This window comes from Neovison vison, chromosome 8, assembly GCF_020171115.1.
Source record: "Neovison vison isolate M4711 chromosome 8, ASM_NN_V1, whole genome shotgun sequence".
Taxonomy (NCBI): Eukaryota; Metazoa; Chordata; class Mammalia; order Carnivora; family Mustelidae; genus Neogale; species Neogale vison.
In genome coordinates this window covers 83,139,244-83,154,131 of record NC_058098.1, presented here as the reverse complement: position 1 = coordinate 83,154,131, position 14,888 = coordinate 83,139,244, and the positions used below count along the sequence as shown (strand labels likewise).

At 37.7% G+C, this 14,888-nt stretch overlaps 1 protein-coding gene across 6 annotated transcripts in view; it reads left to right on the top strand.

The window, feature by feature from the left end:
- The window catches only part of PUS10 (pseudouridine synthase 10), a 76,151-nt gene that overhangs the window by 35,197 nt on the left and 26,066 nt on the right, over positions 1-14,888 (top strand). For all 6 annotated transcript variants that reach the window (XM_044264023.1, XM_044264024.1, XM_044264022.1 and 3 more), the window contains exons 5-7: positions 8,455-8,489; positions 12,647-12,758; positions 14,827-14,888. In XM_044264023.1, coding sequence (XP_044119958.1) covers positions 8,455-8,489; positions 12,647-12,758; positions 14,827-14,888 — 209 coding nt within the window. The remainder of the gene's footprint in view (positions 1-8,454; positions 8,490-12,646; positions 12,759-14,826) is intronic.

Below are 14,888 nucleotides of genomic sequence, written 5' to 3'. Positions count from 1 at the left end.
GGTTACTCTGAACCATATTCGGTATGTCTTGCCCAAGTCCCCAGCATTAACAGCGGCATATTTTATCTATGCAGTGGTCAGAGTAAAAGGAAGAAATGGTGAGTAGGAGGAGGGAGGTCCCCCCTTCTCCCATACCCCGCAGGGTTCCTCCCACTTCTTTTCTTTGCTGAAGAAACAGAAAACCTTTGAGGTTGAGATAATATACAGTGGAGAAAGAGACAGAGAAATTATGTTCCAAGAGAAATGACAGTGTATTCTGTACTTTCTAACATGTTATTTAATAAGAATAAAAGAAAATGAGGGGGAAAACCCCAAACCTTCTCCAAATACGTGGTTCTAGTCCCTTTTTCATTTCATTTTTTTTTTTAGGTTTTATTTATTTATTTGACATACAGAGAGAGATCACAAGTAGGCAGAGAGGCAGGCAGAGAGAGGGAGGGGGAAGCAGGCTCCCTGCCAAGCGGGGCTCGATCCCAGGACCCCAAGACCATGACCTGAGCCGAAGGCAGAGGCTTAACCCTCTGAGCCATCCAGGCGCCCTCCTTTTTCATTTCTTTTTTTTTTTTTTAAAGATTTTATTTATTTATTTGACAGAGAGAGATCACAAGTAGGCAGAGAGGCAGGCAGAGAGAGAGAGAGAGAGAGAGGAAAGCAGGCTCTCCAATCAGCAGAGAGCCCGATGTGAGACTCGATCCCAGGACCCTGGGATCATGACCTGAGCCGAAGGCAGCGGCTTAACCCACTGAGCCACCCAGGCGCCCTCCTTTTTCATTTCTAATGGTGCTTGCTTATACTAAGATGCAGTGGTTTTCAAACGTTTTTGCTTATATACCTGCCCTAAAAGCATTTTTAGAAAATATGTACTCCCTCACATATTTTTAAATTGACATCTAAAATATTTCAGTTATAAATTGAATTGGTAGTAAAGAATATCACTTTTAAAAATGTTTCCATTGGAAGGTATTCATAGGATTGGATTTTCTTAAAACAAACAAACAAAAAAACCAAACACCAAAAAACTGGAGCCTATCTCTCTCTCTCTTAAAAAAAAAAAAAAAAAGATAATAGAGATAAATAAAACAAGATTGGCAAAATGTTGATAACTTGAAGCTGCTCAAAGGGTGCATGGGAATTCATGTATTATATTTTCTACTTTCACATTTATTATTTTGTTCTTTTCCTTTCATATTAGAGATTTTCTCTAAATGACTAGCAATCATTGTCCATTCATTGTTAAACATAGGGCATTTAAAAACTGATTGAAAGTTATGTCTATAGGGAGCAGGTTAGTGGGCTTGTTGGCTGGGTTTTATTGGAGGAGGACAGGTGGTAACCTGAATTTTTACATGGAGAGATCATATGTCATTTTCTGAAAGTTTTCTCTCAGAAGCCATCCCATTTATTCAAAGATGAACTCTTAAGTCTTCTGTCCACAGAGGTAGAAGTTTGGCTACCTGAGTACCCAGCACAGGGTAGGAGCTTCAGGCTCTAGGTGAACTGTAAACTCCAACTGAACCCCTGCAGGGCTTGCCAGTAGCTGCTGACTGTAGATCCCTCTAGTTTGGCCTCCAGAGTTGAAATCTCCTCTTAACTTGGTGTCAGGGAGAGGACTGGGTCTCTCTGTTCCCCCTCTGTTAGCCTGTTTCACCCTGTGTTGTCTTACACTTCCATTCTCAGTTTGGCTGGATTTACTGGGGCAGGTATTTCCGTCTGCCAACACTTAAGAATCAGCTTCCTGGGCTCTGCCACTTTTCACTCCTACATTCCCTTTTTGTCTTCATATATGGAGAGTTGGGGTGATGAGTAATTTTTTTGTTTTTCATTGTAGATGGAGTTTCTTTTTCTGTTTGTCATTCTCCGTCTTATTTTGGGATGATTTTCCAAAGAAGAATCAGACAGAAAGGGCTTTATTCTACCACCTTGAAGTCACAAGTCTTTATTTTATAATAACAGATTACTTTTGCATATTTAAAAAGTAATACCTTTTTAAAATTTTTATTTTATTTATTTATTTTTTTCAAAAAGACTTTATTTATTTGACAGACAGAGATCACAAGTAGGCAGAGAGGCAGGCAGAGAGAGAGGAGGAAGCAGGGTCCCCACTGAGCAGAGAGCCCGATGTGGGGCTCGATCCCAGGACCGTGGTCTCATGACCTGAGCCAAAGGCAGAGGTTTTAACCCACTGAGCCACTCAGGCACCCCTAAGTTGTTTTTTGTTTTGTTTTGTTTTTTTAAAATTTATTTATTTGACAGACAGAGATCACAGGTAGACAGAGAGGCAGGCAGAGAGAGAGGAAGGGAAGCAGGCTCCCTGTTGAGCAGCTAGCCTGATGTGGGCCTTGATCCCAGGACCCCGGGATCACGACCCAAGCTGAAGGCAGAGGCTTTAACCCACTGAGCTACCCAGTTGCCCCCCCAAGTTGTTTTTTTAAACTAAAATTCAGTCTTTATCCCTAAGAATGTATCTAGTGCAAATCAAGTTCAACACAGAATGATTTCAGTCTTGTAATTTTCTTGTGATAACTTGGAATAATTTTTAAATAGTTCTCTTCATAGAATTTTTGAGTTATTTATTGAGAACTTTTTCTTTTTTTTTTTTTTTAAGATTTTATTTATTTATTTGACAGAGAGATACACAGCGAGAGAAGGAACACCAGCAAGGGGAGTGGGAGAGGGAGAGGCAGTCTTCCCGCCGAGCAGGGAGCCCAATGTGGGGCTCGATTCCAGGACTCTGGAATCATGACCGAGCCCAGCCAAAGGCAGATGCCCAATGACTGAGCCACCCAGGTGTCCTGAAGAGACCTTTTCAACAATGAATAGATTCTCAGCAATTAACAATTAATTTGTCTCTTTGGTATTCTAAAATTTAACATTTACTATTAAAAGCTGTTTTTCTTGGTAATAATTTTGAAGTAAAATTGTATTTATGACTTGAAATTGAGCTTTAAATACATCGACGTCTTTAAATACATCGATGTCTATTGAATCTGCAAGTTCACTTTACGTTAACAGGTATTTCAGTGAGGATGCTAGTTCTTTAAAATCAAAATCTAGGAGGAAGTATATTTGCATCCCTCAGCCACACCCCATTGCTAACAGATATTTGTTGAGATGTCTTTGTTTCAGTGATTAACACCAGATTACTTGAAATTGTCAAGTTATCCTCATTAGCATATGACACTAAAGGACAGGGCTGAACCATATCTTTTTTTATTATTAAACTTTTAAATTTGAGTATAGTTGACACATGTTACAATAGTTTCAGGTGTATAGCATAGTGACAAGTCTATACATTTGACAAGTCTAACATGATGCTATGTTCATCACGAGTGTAGCTACCATCTTTTCTGATACCTCACTCTGATAGTATAATGATATTATATATGACTAGGATATAAGACTATATTCCTTATGTTGCACTCTTTATTGCTGTGACTTATTCATTCCATAACTGGAAAGCTGTATCTCCCACTCCCCTTCACCTATTTTACCCATCCCTTAGCCCCCTCCCCTCTGGTAACCATCAGTTTGTTCTCTGTATTTATAGGTCTGATTCTGCTTTTTGATTGTTTATTCATTTGGGTTTTTTCTTTTTTGAGATTCCACACATGAGTGGATATCTGTCTTCATGTCTGTTCCAGAGCCTTTCATTCATTGCAGCTGTTCTGTCTTTTCTTTTTTTTTTTTTTTTTTTTTAAAGATTTTATTTATTTATTTGACAGAGAGAGATTACAAGTAGGCAGAGAGGCAGGCAGAGAGAGAGAGGAGGAAGCAGGCTCCCTGCTGAGCAGAGAGCCCGATGTGGGACTCGATCCCAGGACCCTGAGATCATGACCTGAGCCGAAGGCAGCGGCTTAACCCACTGAGCCACCCAGGCGCCCTGTTCTGTCTTTTCTGATCCCACTTCCCAACTCTATTCCTACCTCACTTTCCACCCCCATAGAATTTCCTCTTGTGATTATTTCCAATTAAATTCTTCAGAGCTAGGCGAACATCAGCACCTGAAATACTGGAAAACACAGTAGAAATTCTCTTTCTTAAAATTCACATCTTAGAAATAGGATTCCCCTGTGAACTAAATCAGCAGAGCTGTGCAACCTAATTTGGCCCACAGATTCAGTTTCTCTTTTCTGATTTGTCCTTGCTTTTCCCTTCCTGCTGTGTCAAAAATAAAAAGTTCAGTATTTTTTTAAAAAAGATTTTACTAAAAAAAAAATAAAAAAAAAAGATTTGACAGATAGAGATCACAAGTAGGCAAAGAGGCAGGCAGAGAGAGAGAAAGAGAGAGAGGAGGAAGCAGGCTCCCTGCTGAGCAGAGAGGCTGTTGTGGGGCTTGATCCCAGGACCCTGGGATCATGACCCAGGTTGAAGGCAGAGGCTTTAACCCACTGAGCCACCCAGGCACCCCAAAAGTTCAGTATTTTTAATGCTATCCGAAGGTTTTGGGTTACCGACTTTATAAAAGCTGGAGTGAGAAGGGTTTATGTCCCACTTCATTTTTTTCCCCCCTCTCAAGCCTGGTGGGAAAGAATGTAGAGGATATGGGTGGATTTTCAAAGATAGCTGATGTTTTATTCATGAAAAGAGACTCAGACTCAGTCTGTTTGTCATTACATCATGGGTGTGACATCAGAGACTCAGGAAAAGAAGGCTGAGATTGAGGCAGGGAGATGGTAGAGGTTAGGAGATGTGGGCAAGAAGTCTTTCCCTGACATGGTGGAGTCCAGCAATGGTTATAGGAGTGCATTCTCCTCCCTCCTCTCTTACCTTCCTTTTTCTGCCACCACACCTGACACCAACCCTGACACAAAGTGAGGAGTGGGCCCTGGTGAGGCAGGTGCTCATGGTTGGGGGGAGGAAAGATGAGTGACTTGTTACTGACCTTGTTGTCGAGCCTAATTCTTAGCTGCCTGTTTGTGTGCAAGTAGAATACATAAATGTGTGTGTGTGTGTGTGTTGGAAAAAGAGAGAATAAGGGGTAATACCTCTAACAGTTCACACAACTGTTGTCCTTTTCCTGTTGATACAAGGCTATATTTGTATTATCTTTGTTATTTTAAATGAGTCCAGGAGATGTATAAGATTCAAAAGACTTTAGAGTTTTAAAAAGGGCCTTAGTGGTAATTTAGAAACCATAGTGTCACTGCTGGTCGCTAAGTCCTGGTGGTCTGTCTCCATTTTCTCTTAAAGCTATGTACTCCTCTCCATCCCCACACTGTATTTTCCCATGTATGATAATGAGGTAATTTGATATAAGAACTCTTTTCTTTTCTTTTTTTTTTTTTTAAAGATTTTATTTATTTATTTGACAGAGAGAGATCACAAGCAGGCAGAGAGAGAGAGAGAGGAGGAAGCAGGCTCCTCGCTGAGCAGAGAGCCCGATGCGGGACTCGATCCCAGGACCCTGAGATCATGACCTGAGCCGAAGGCAGCGGCCCAACCCACTGAGCCACCCAGGCGCCCTTTTATTTTCTTTTTAAGCTACTATATAAGGAAAATAGTGTGCAGATGGTACTTATATTGTGACTTGATGAATTAGAGAAGATCAAATGTCAAAAAAGAAAAAGATCAGGGGCGCCTGTGTGGCTCAGTGGGTTAAAGCCTCTGCCTTCGGCTCAGGTCATGATCTCAGAGTCCTGGGATCGAGCCCCACATCGGGCTCTCTGCTCAGCAGGGAGCCTGCTTCCTCCTCTCTCTCTGCCTGCTTGTAATCTCTGTCTGTCAAATAAATAAATAAAATCTTTAAAAAAAAAGGAAAGAAAAAGAAAAAGATCAAATGTTGTCCGTAGGACTTTGGATATACATAAATGTGGCACTTCTTCTGTTATAGTTTCATTCTTTGGAGTCATGCCCTAGGTTGGCACTTAAAACCTGCTGACCTTTCCAGTTTCATCTCTAGTTGTTGAACCCCTACTCACATTTATACATACGTTATATATATGCTAAGCACCAGCTTTACTGAATTGTTGCTCCCCAACATGCCATTTAAAAAAAATTGACATATAATGTATTATTAGCCCCAGGGGTACAGGTTTGTGAATTGTTAGTCTTAAACACTTCACAGCACTCACCATAGCACATACCCTCCCCAATCAACATGCCATTTTTTAATGCCTCTCTCTCAATCCTTCCTTCCTGACACCTCTGCTTAAATCAGCCTCAATTTCTGACCTGCTGTTACACACTCTCACTGGTTGGTGCTAGATGAACCCTCATCTCAGAACTCTTAACATAAGCCATTTCCAGGCATCAACTTTCCATGGTGTGCATGTGTGCATGTGTGTGTGTGCTAGCGAGTACATGAGGACTTTAGTAAGCACATTATTCAACTGCTCTCTGTAGCACTTGACTAGAATTCTCCAATAAAATTAAAACAGAGTCAAGGATTAAGTTGTGTGGTTCCTGAATTTTCAGGAATGACATATTGCCTTTGGTACCAAATTTGATTAAACTTGATAACCTTTTTTTTTAAAGATTTTATTTATTTATTTGACAGACAGAGGTCACAAGTAGGCAGAGAGGCAGGCAGAGAAAGAGGAAGGGAATCAGGCCCCCTGCTGAGCAGAGAGCCCGATGCGGGACTCGATCCCAGAACCCTGAGATCATGACCTGAGCCGAAGGCAGCAGCTTAACCCACTGAGCCACCCAGGCACCCTAAACTTGATAACTTTAATGCCACTTGGTTCTGTTGGGGAGGAAGAATTAAATTGCTTACTCTAGAGAGTAATTTTTTTCCCACTGACTAAGGAATAGAACATTTATTAAAATTATCATAGTGACCTGAAAGAGAGAAATGTACTTTTCTTCCCCAGCAGAAGCAGGTCTAGGACGTTATTAGCAAGTAGTAAAAATTGAATAATTGAGCAACACTGACTTCTTTGGGATTCAGCCTTCCAGCCCCTGCTGTGTGATTAGTTCTGTCCAACCTGCTGGCATGCTTGAGCAGGAAGCCTGCAGAGGATTAGGAAGGAAAAACCCTTTGGCAAATCTCAGGTACTGAAGACATTTGATTTAATTTTATATGTTATACATGGTAATCTGGTTTCCCTTGGCAACCTCCAGTTCTGCCCTATTTTATAATCAGAGGATGGCAGGACACATTGCATATTTGATGGTATCACCTGGAAGTGACTGTAGAAAACAGAATTTGCTTCCAAAGAGGAGAGAAAAAGGTCACTAAAAAAGGACAGAGGAATCTGAGTCCCTTAAAGAAAGGACAGATAATTCTGTATAGCTTAGATACCTAGGAGGATTTCACTGATGAGAGGAGTTCCAGGACTATCCATAGCAGAGCAGTTTGGGAAGTGAGGGAAAGGAATCAGTCTTGTAAATCATTTTTTTTTTTAAGATTTTGTTTATTTATTTGACAGATAGAGATCACAAGTAGGCAGAGAGGCAGGCAGAGAGAGAGGGGGAAGCAGGCTCTCCGATGAGCAGAGAGCCCAATGCGGGGCTCGATCCCAGGACCCTGGGACCATGACCTGAGCCGAAGGCAGAGGCTTTAACCCACTGAGCCACCCAGGCGCCCCAAGTCTTGTAAATCTTTTCAGGGATGATAATTTGGGGCACCTGGGTGGCTCAGTGAGTTAAGCATCTGCCGTCAGCTCAGGTCATGATCCCAGGGTCCTAGGATTGAGCCCCACTTTGGGCTCCCTGCTCAGCAAGGAGCCTGCTTCTCTCTCTCCCTCTGCCCCTGCCCCCCAACTTGTGTTCTCTCTCCCTCACTTTGGTCTCTCTCTTAAATAAATAAGTAAATAAATAAATAATATTTAAGGGGGAAAAAAAGATAATAATTTTATCATTTGTGAATTGCAGTTAAGGTTTTAATTAAAAATGGCAGTGATAGTTACTGTTTGTTAAGTACATTCCAGGAATCTTTCTTGGTTCTTTATGTATACAGCTTCATTAAATTCCCACAATCTCCCTTCAAGGGGAGTTTTTGTTGTATTCTGAAGTAAGTTACGGATGTTGGTACATTTACTTCTAAACACTTACATGTAGATATCATTAATTAGATAGAGTTAAAAGTGTGATAGCCCTATTAAAAAAATGAAAACAAAAAACTGAGGCCTTCAAATTCTGTTTGGGGGACATAATATGTCTTGGTCACTTTTGGCCTTCCTCTGTGAAATAGTAAGATATTTTAAGATAAAAATAAGCTACTCATGTTAAATACTGATACTTCATTAATGAAATAGAAATCTGTAGGGAGGAGGAAGATACTCCTGTTAGGTTCCTAGGCCAAAAGCAACCCAACACTGCAAAGTGGCATCTTACTTCATTTCCTTAAATGAGTATGAGGTCATTGCCACATTTCTAAACACTGACTCCTCCCCTAAATAAGAGACTTTGGTTAGGAAATTAGTTAAGCACTTTAATAATGATATTGGAACTTCATTGCAATGAACATTTTTTTCTCCTTTTCTCTTCTGGGTGTGACTAAATTGCCTACAGCATGCTGCATGGTTGCTGGTAAAACAGGAAATGGGGTAAGTAATTTCGGTAGGGAATTTTTTCTACCATTTAAATATAAGCTACCTGATTCTTAAAGTACTTTTAATACTACTCTTTTTTTAGAGTGAGTTCACTAGCTCTTAGAGAAATAGAAAGAGAAAAATTTTATTGTATGAATTTAGGTGTCATCTTTGTTTAATTAGTTTATTTGCATGGTACATTATTAGTAGTCTATTAAAGTGGATTTTTTAATAGATTTAACATGAATATAAATATGTATTATATATATATATTTTTAAAGATTTTTTTCTTTATTTATCTGACAGAGATCACAAGTAGGCAGAGAGGCAGGCAGAGAGAGAGGAGGAAGCAGGCTCCCCGCAGAGCAGAGAGCCCGATGCGGGGCTCGATCCCAGGACCCTGGGATCATGACCTGAGCTGAAGGCAGAGGCTTAACACACTGAGCCACCCAGGCGCCCCTGTATTTTATATTTTTACATTAGGTTTTTATATAATGTAGCTTGGCAAGCTATTATAAAAGAATAAATTGTATATTAATCTTAGAAACTAAATTATAAAACTACACTATAAGAGACACAAAGTAAAATCCTACTTAAAGCAGAACAACAGTGAGTTTATACATAGATAAAATACATAAAACATAGGCCCACAGTCCTTTATCTGAAACCCCTGGGGACCAAATCTGTTTTGGAATTTGGAATTTTTTTTAGATTTTAGAAATGTAATTTGTTGTTAAATACCATATATAACATACCCCTCCCCTCCATGGTCTGAGGTGGTACTCTATAATTAAACACATTAATCTTTCTGTAGTGAAACGTGACTATTCACACTAAGTTTGATACACAAAATCTCTAAACAGCCTCACATGTTCAAGACACTGTTTGGTTGCCAACTGAGTTAAGAAAAAAAAAAATCTTTAATTTTCCAGCCCTTTTGGGATTTTGAGACTAAAAATTCCATACCAATATAAAAAGGGCCAAGTGACTACTGAAGTTTCCTGTGTACTCTGGAGAGTAAGCACAAAGAAAAGTATAGATTTCTGTGTTAGAATCTTATACTTGGTTAAGTGATTTTAAAAAAAGTAATTCATTGGGTTTTTTGTTTTTTTATTTTCTATTTTACATCTGCTTTTCTGAAAGGGTAGTAGCAGTTTATCAGAGGTTTTGAGGTTTGGTTAGGGTATGTTAAATTAGTCTCAAATGCTTGTGATTCTGGCATAATAAAATTTGATCCTATGCTTGATAAATTTTTGGCATAGTCAAAGCATGCTATTTTCTAAATGTTTCCAGTTTCCATCCACATTGGCTGTGAGTTGCTGTTATTATTCTTTATCAAAGAATTTTGAACTAAGCTTAGTTATTGCAAAAGATCCTGTTCATTATAGAGATATTGGCACAGAGGAAATACAAAATACTAATCTTTTCCTCCGTGTCTGTAAGTTCATTCTACATTCAAAATATTGGGGAGGAATCACCATTACAGATTTGATTCAAGAAATTTAGGAAAATTAATCGTGCTTAGGTATTTGGGTTCATCTTTCCTCTGGAATGGTCGTCATGTTGTATCTATAGTAACAGTGATTGCAGTTGATATCCTCATCAGTAGTTATCGGACACAGGAGAGAGGGAAATGGGGTTACTAAGAACTCAGTTGGGACTGAATTTACCTCAGTGGCCACTAATTCCTCTACAAGACCATCAGGCATATGCTAAGAACCTCTGAAAACATTTACTCTAAGTTATATTAGGAGAGTTATTAAGGCACACTAAATTTGCAGGATTCAAAATCTGGTATGTTAAGTGTTAAATTTTTGCCTTGTATAGAAGGTTAATGTTTCCAAGATGTCTATTAACCCCTTTCTACTGCTCTTTAATCTGGAAAGAAAAAATACCTGTAGTTTTTTTTTTTTCCTTTTAAGATGTCTAAATATATTTCAAAGACTATGAAGAATTTAAAATACCAGTAGTCTTAACCCATATTTAGGATTGCTTTTTGCTGCAAGTCTTTGTGCTCTCTAGAGTCTAAACAATGTTTTTTTTTTTTTTTAAGATTTTTATTTATTTATTTGACAGACAGAGATCACAAGTAGGCAGAGAGGCAGGCAGAGAGAGAGAGGGGGAAACAGGCTTCCTCCTGAGCGAAGAGCCTGATGTGGGACTCGATCCTAGGACCCTGAAATCATGACCTGAGCCGAAGGCAGAGGCTTAACCCACTGAGCCACCCAGGCACCCTTAGAGTCTAAACAATGTTTAAATAGTTTCCTATTCTGTTTCACATTTCAACTTTTTTATCCTTTAAAATTTGATCCTATGTATCCTATGTATTCTCATACATTCCTTTTCAACTGTGATACTGTTTTATGCAAATATCATTAAACTGTTGGTATAATATCAAGGTAGTCTTTTAAAATACTTAAAAAGTTTCTGATATTCAGAGATTAGGAACAGTTTAAGAAGTTCATGGGGCGCCTGGGTGGCTCAGTGGGTTAAGCTGCTGCCTTCAGCTCAGGTCATGATCTCTGGGTCATGATCTCAGGGTCATGGGGTCCCACATCGGGCTCTCTGCTCAGCAGGGAGCCTGCTTCTCTCTCTCTCTCTGCCTGCCTTTCTGCCTATTTGTGATCTCTCTCTGTCAAATAAATAAATAAAAAATCTTAAAAAAAGAAAAAAAAGTTCAAACAGTGTTTCAGTAAGTTCTTGAATGTAGAGAGTAGTTTGATTATTTGTCAGATGTAGGATTTATCTATTTCATTGTTAAACCACAATCCCAAAGCATATGAAAGCATTCTGTGTAACCAGTTACCCTCTCAGCTATGTGGAATGTGTACATCGACCATTTCTTAATTTGTATTCTTAGAGGATAGTTGTTGTTATATGTTTTTTAGATCAATTAAATTTAGTCATTAGCTAAATTTGTTTTCTACCTATATTAGTAGTGTATTTTTGTCTTTAAGAATTAAATTACAATGAATTTTTGATATAAGCTGTCGTTTGTATCAGTGAAAATTGGACATAAAAGAAGTGATTCCCAAATTGGTCCTAATATCTCTTTTGTTAAAAACAGCCCTGTTTATAGTCATAAAACTGATTATTTGAATAAGACTAATTATTGGAATGGTGTGAACTTGTTAATTCATTAGTGATATCATAGTATAATAAGCATAGCAAAGCACTTTTTTTTAAGATTTTTATTTATTTATTTGATGGAGATTACAAGTAGACAGAGAGGCAGGCAGGGAGAGAGAGGAGGAAGCAGGCTCTCTGAGCCCGAGGTGGGGCTCGATCCCAGGACCCTGGGATCATGACCTGAGCCAAAGGCAGAGGCTTTAACCCACTGAACCACCCAGGCGCCCCAGCAAAGCACTTTTATTAATATCACACCATGCAGGTTTTTCTTTCTTTTTAAAAACTTTAGTTGCTTTCTTTTTTATTTGATTTTTAGTTGGCTTCATACCCAATGTGGGACTTGAACCCATGACCCTGAGATCAAGCATCCCATGAGGCACCCCCTTCAGTTCCTTTCTATAACAATTTTGGGTTACAAACTAAAAGCTAGAGATCATAACTGGGACTTCCCCAAAACTATTTATTGGCTCATGAGTAGATTTGGGGGAATATCAGATTTTTATTCAGACATTTTTCTGATATTAAAGTGACAAGCATTACAGCACATTGATACTTTAGGATTTAATGTTTCTTCTTTAGCACTGAAGTACAGCTTTCATACTGATTTCCCAAAAGTAAGCCCCATTATCAGGACAAGAGTAGATGTAAACATTTTTAGTCTGGATGAGATTATTGTAATACACAGTTTTGTTGTTTCTAAGCAATAAACAATCCCTTCTATTCCACCTTTCTGTCCTCTGATGTATAAATCCTGGAATCTGGTAGCTCAGAAAAACTCATCGGTATAATTTTGTCTTTGAAGCTTAAAAACTGTCTTATGTACCATTTTAAAAAGCCATTTTTTTGATTCTACTAGACTGTAAGGTCCATGAGCGGAGGAATTTTTGTCTGCTTCCTCTCTGCTTTCTAGCTAATGTGTAAAAAATAGTGCCTGGAACATAGTAGGCACTCAATAAATATTTTTAAATAATTGCATAAATTCTTGCCTTTAGCAGAAAAAGTGAAGTTTTTCATGTCAGTGAATTAATTTTTATGTTATTCAGAAAACAGAGCCTGTCTCTGGGAAGAAATGATATTGTTCAGCTGAAAGAAGCCTACAAATGGATAACTCACCCGCTAATTTCAGAGCAACTGGGTGTTCCCATTGATGGAAAGGTATTGGGTCATCAGCATTGTTAATTTCATTCTCTGGTTTTACAAGTTTTACTTCATTACATGGCAGAATTTTGATTAGCCAAAAATAATCTTCTTTTTAAATAACCTAATGGAGAATTTTTAAACTTTTAAAATACTAATTTCTAGCAGTTTTAAATTGAGAAAGATTTTATTTTTAAAGACTTCTTTGTGATCTAAGGCATTTATGAGTGTAACAAGTGTAGTGTACCATAATTGACTTTAAAAGATTAGAAATGAATCTAAGCCTTCAATTTGATTATAGTTTAATTGGAGAGACACATATACTGATACAAAGCAATACGTAAGTAACTATGAGCAAGTGTGGAGTTAACTCTAGACTATTTAAATTTGGTTATCTGTGGCTAATCTTGTTTTCAAATATAATCAGTCAACTATAGTGAGCATAGGTTCAACCTGTCCCACCTTGTTGTATCTCAAGTCCCTCTATTTAATTTTAGGTAAAGACTGCCTTTGAAGTCAGAACACTTAGTCATCTCCCCTGTTCCAGAATGGACCTTGCCTCAGTCTCCAGAATGGACTGAAGTTTAGGGAAGAGCTCAATAGTTTTCCAGATGTGGAAACAGGATATATTCCCAGCTCATCTTAAATTAGATTTTAATAGTATGGCCTCATTGCTTCATGATTTTGCTTGAAGGAAATTCCCTGAATATCAGACACACCCCTATTCAAGTAAAATCACAAAACCATCTTTCAAAGCTAGATAGTTAAAAAATTATTCACCATTTAGAATTAGATAGCTCTGTTTCCTTCTGTTAGTAAGAATAAACTCTCTCCTCTAAACTGAATACTGACAGAATAGAGAATAAAACCACTTCACACATATATGGAGGGGAAATGAGGTAATGAAAGTACTTTGGAGATTAGAGAAGTCATTGATGCAAAATATTTTTACCTCAAACTTCAGTTTTGAAGCATAAGTAATTTTACATGTTGAGCTAGTGAGAACAGAAAATGGAAAACAAAAGATGCAGAATGAGTGAAGTTTTCTTGAGTAAAAGCAAGTCTTATAATTTTAATTTTACTTTGTAGAAAGAAAAAATTTGGCTATTCAGTATTATGATTCTAGAGAAGCTAATATGCTTGTTAACAATCCAGTGCAATCAGTAAATACGGAAATACTCAATTAAAAAGATAATATTGTTACATGGAATGGGATTTGCCATTTTTCTCAATGTGGAATTTTGTTCTCTGTGAAGATTAATGTATTAGAGTATGAAATTGTGCTTTTTTGTATGCAAGGATGTTTATTATAGCATTTTTTAATAACGGAAAAGTTTACAACTTAAATGTCCAACAGTCCCTAGAGTTGAATAGATGAAAGATGTCCACAACATAATGTTAATTAAATAATGCAATTTTCTAAAAGTATGTTTAATATCCTAAGAAGCATATATATTTATGTTTATATTCATAAAAATGGCTAGGAGGAAACACACCTGTTAATATGTTATACCTTGGTGGTGTGAGATTAAAAATATATTCTGTTTGATTATTTTATAACTAGTATGTATCATTTTTATAATAAAAATTAAGATCTCTCTTTTAAAACTCAAATCCCTAAGAAGTGTGAGCACTCAAAGTGCCACAAAATAAATAATAAAAAATAAAGGCTCCCGCAGAGATTTTAAGCATGTATATAATGAAATGCTTTTACCTTGCTAATAATTCTAATCATAGGAACAATTCTCCTTTCTGTTATCTCTTTCCAATTCCCTGAATTCTCTTTCATCTTCACATTGAAGATGAAAGATATATACATACACAAAAATCATACAAATTTATTTAAAAAATTTTTTTTGCAGAATCACTAGTGACTGAACTTTAGAAGTAAACAAACAAACAAACAAAAAAAACTATTTCCTTTCCAGCTGTCCTGTGCACAAGCTGATTTGAGAACAGTAGTATTTCCAGTTTTCTTGTCACTATTTGTGAGCCAATCTTTGAGAATTAATTTCTATTTCCATTCATAAGTGGTTAGATGTTGGTTTCCTTTTGCTCATTTTTAAACTGTCTTTATAATTTTTAGAGCTTGTTTGAAGTGAGTGTGGTCTTTGCTCACCCAGAAACAGTTGAGGATTGCCACTTCCT